General features: G+C 45.1%; 1 protein-coding gene across 1 annotated transcript in view; it reads right to left on the bottom strand.

Annotated features, from left to right (window-relative positions):
* Positions 1–1,127: 1,127 nt before the first annotated feature.
* The window catches only part of Kctd14 (potassium channel tetramerization domain containing 14), a 14,967-nt gene continuing 13,948 nt past the window's right edge, over positions 1,128–2,146 (bottom strand). The window contains exon 3 of the mRNA XM_048787875.1: positions 1,128–1,867. Within this exon, the coding sequence (XP_048643832.1) occupies positions 1,196–1,867 (672 nt within the window). The 3' untranslated portion in view covers positions 1,128–1,195. The remainder of the gene's footprint in view (positions 1,868–2,146) is intronic.

The raw sequence follows: 2,146 nt of genomic DNA, 5'->3' as shown, positions 1-2,146 counted from the left end.
ACAATTTAGAAGGCTGAGGCAAGAGGATCACAAATTCAAGGTCAGCCTTGGCAACTTAGAAAGACCCTATCTCAAAAAGGAATGATACAACTCAGTAGGGTAGGGTTCCCCCAGGTTCAATCCCCAGTACTGGGGAAATTTTTTTCCTTATGTAAGTCAGGGGCCAGTCTTTTATACTTTTGTCTGAGAGGTGGAAGTTGTTTTCTTTTTCTTGAGGTACTGGGAATTGAACCCAGGGTTGTTCTACCGAGCTACATCTCCAGCCTTTTATTTGTTTATTTTGAGACAGTTTTACTAAGGTACTAGGTGGGCCTCAAACTTACAATCCTCCTGCCTCAGCCTCCTGAATAGCTGGGATCATAGGTGTGCACCACAGCACCCAGCTTTTTTACCAGAATATGTCTCAAAATTAAGAGTGATTGGAACCACTCAGAGGGAGCTGGGGATGTAGCTCAGTAGTAGATCACTTGCCTAGCACACCCAAGGTCCTGGACTCAATCCCTAGTACCACATATACAAACAGAATCATCCAGAGGGCCTGGTAAACTAGGATGCTAGGCTGATGCTCAGAGATTCTAACTCAGTATGTCTGAAGTGGAGCCTGAGAATGTATATTTCTAACAAGTTCCCAAAGAATGCAGATATCATACTTTGAAAAATACTGTTCTAGAGAAGAGGACAGCTATGGGGCTTCCACAAACACATACAGCTACTGGTGAAGGCAATCTGGGAAGCATCTACTACAGGTACTAACGAGATTTTCCTCAGGAAGGCATGTTCCAGGTATGGATCAACTAGGGCATCACTTGAGGATGGGAAGATTACATCTTTAGGTCAAACTATCTAGATTCATGATGTCCTGTATTTTCCTTTTGTCATCCTGCATCTCCTGCAAAGCACTGTTGAAACATTCCTGTTTATCTTAGTCTTGTTATTGTACATTAAGGGGCTGGCAAGTACATGAAGCTTTGAAGAGGGAACAGCTGGAATCTTCTAGGCAAGTGTACAAGGGTCAGGTGCAAGGAGTGGAAAGTTGAGAAAAGGTATGTATAAATATTTGGGGGCAAGGCCCTAAGCTAAACTTGGAAATTGTTTGATGTTTATATGTTAAGTAAAAGGAAGATGGCTTTTGATGACAACTTTTTAATTTCGTGAGCCCCACCAGAGCCCATAACACAGTCCCAGACTCTGGGGATCACCACCAGGTGAAGGTGAATATATGGAAGCAATCAGTGACCTTGGCCCGGTGTGCATGATCCAGGTAGTAGCTCCCACAGGACACCTGGTAGCCCTGGGCCTTAATGTCCATCTCCACACAGTACAGAAGGTCCTTGATTTCTGGGCCTACCTTCCAGGGCCCAAACTTGACAACTGGCATCTTTCTGGCCTCCAGAGAATGCAGGGGCTGGGCACACCTTGTGGCTTCCTCCTCAGTGCGCATCACACACACCACCACACTTGACTGGCGTACTGCCACGGCCTCTGCCCTTGCCAGACGCAGCAGGAGCTCTAGATTCTCACTGTAGCCGGGCACTCGCAGCAAGAACTGCTTCCGCGCCACCTGCTCACCAAAAATCTGGGGCGTGTCCTCCAAGAGCTTGACCAAAGGCTGGATTTCATAGAATTGAGCCTCACGGTATACCTCAGGGATGTGCTGTGTAGGCACCTGCCCACTGCGTAGGTAGTCCAGAATGGCCCCAAAATAGGTGCCAGGGCGATCGATGAAGAAGCGGCCCTCTGCGTCAGTGCAGGCCTTGGTTGAGCTACAAAACATCTCTGTCAGCTTTGAGCCTGGGAGTTTTCTCAGAGTCCCCATGGTGGTGGTGTAGATCTGGCCTCCGATATTCAACTCTACAACGGTGGATACCTGGGGGCAAAAGCGGCAGGGTGAACCAACAGCACCATCTCCAGAAAGCTCATGATTTCAATAACCTAATACAGAACAACCTTTGTCGTTAGGTATTGGAAGTTCCACCATACTTAAAGGAATTATATTTATACTGTGTAGCTCCAGAGGGTGGATATTTTAAGGAGAAAAAAAAGACTTCAGATACAAGAATGCCTATTCAAGCCTTTTATTTATATATATATATATATATATATATATATATATATATTTTTTTTTTTTTTTTTTTTTTTTTTTTTA

This window comes from Marmota marmota, unplaced genomic scaffold (assembly GCF_001458135.2).
Source record: "Marmota marmota marmota unplaced genomic scaffold, marMar, whole genome shotgun sequence".
NCBI classification, from domain to species: domain Eukaryota; kingdom Metazoa; phylum Chordata; class Mammalia; order Rodentia; family Sciuridae; genus Marmota; species Marmota marmota.
The sequence above is the reverse complement of the archived record's forward strand: the minus strand, read 5'-3'. Positions and strand labels throughout refer to the sequence as shown.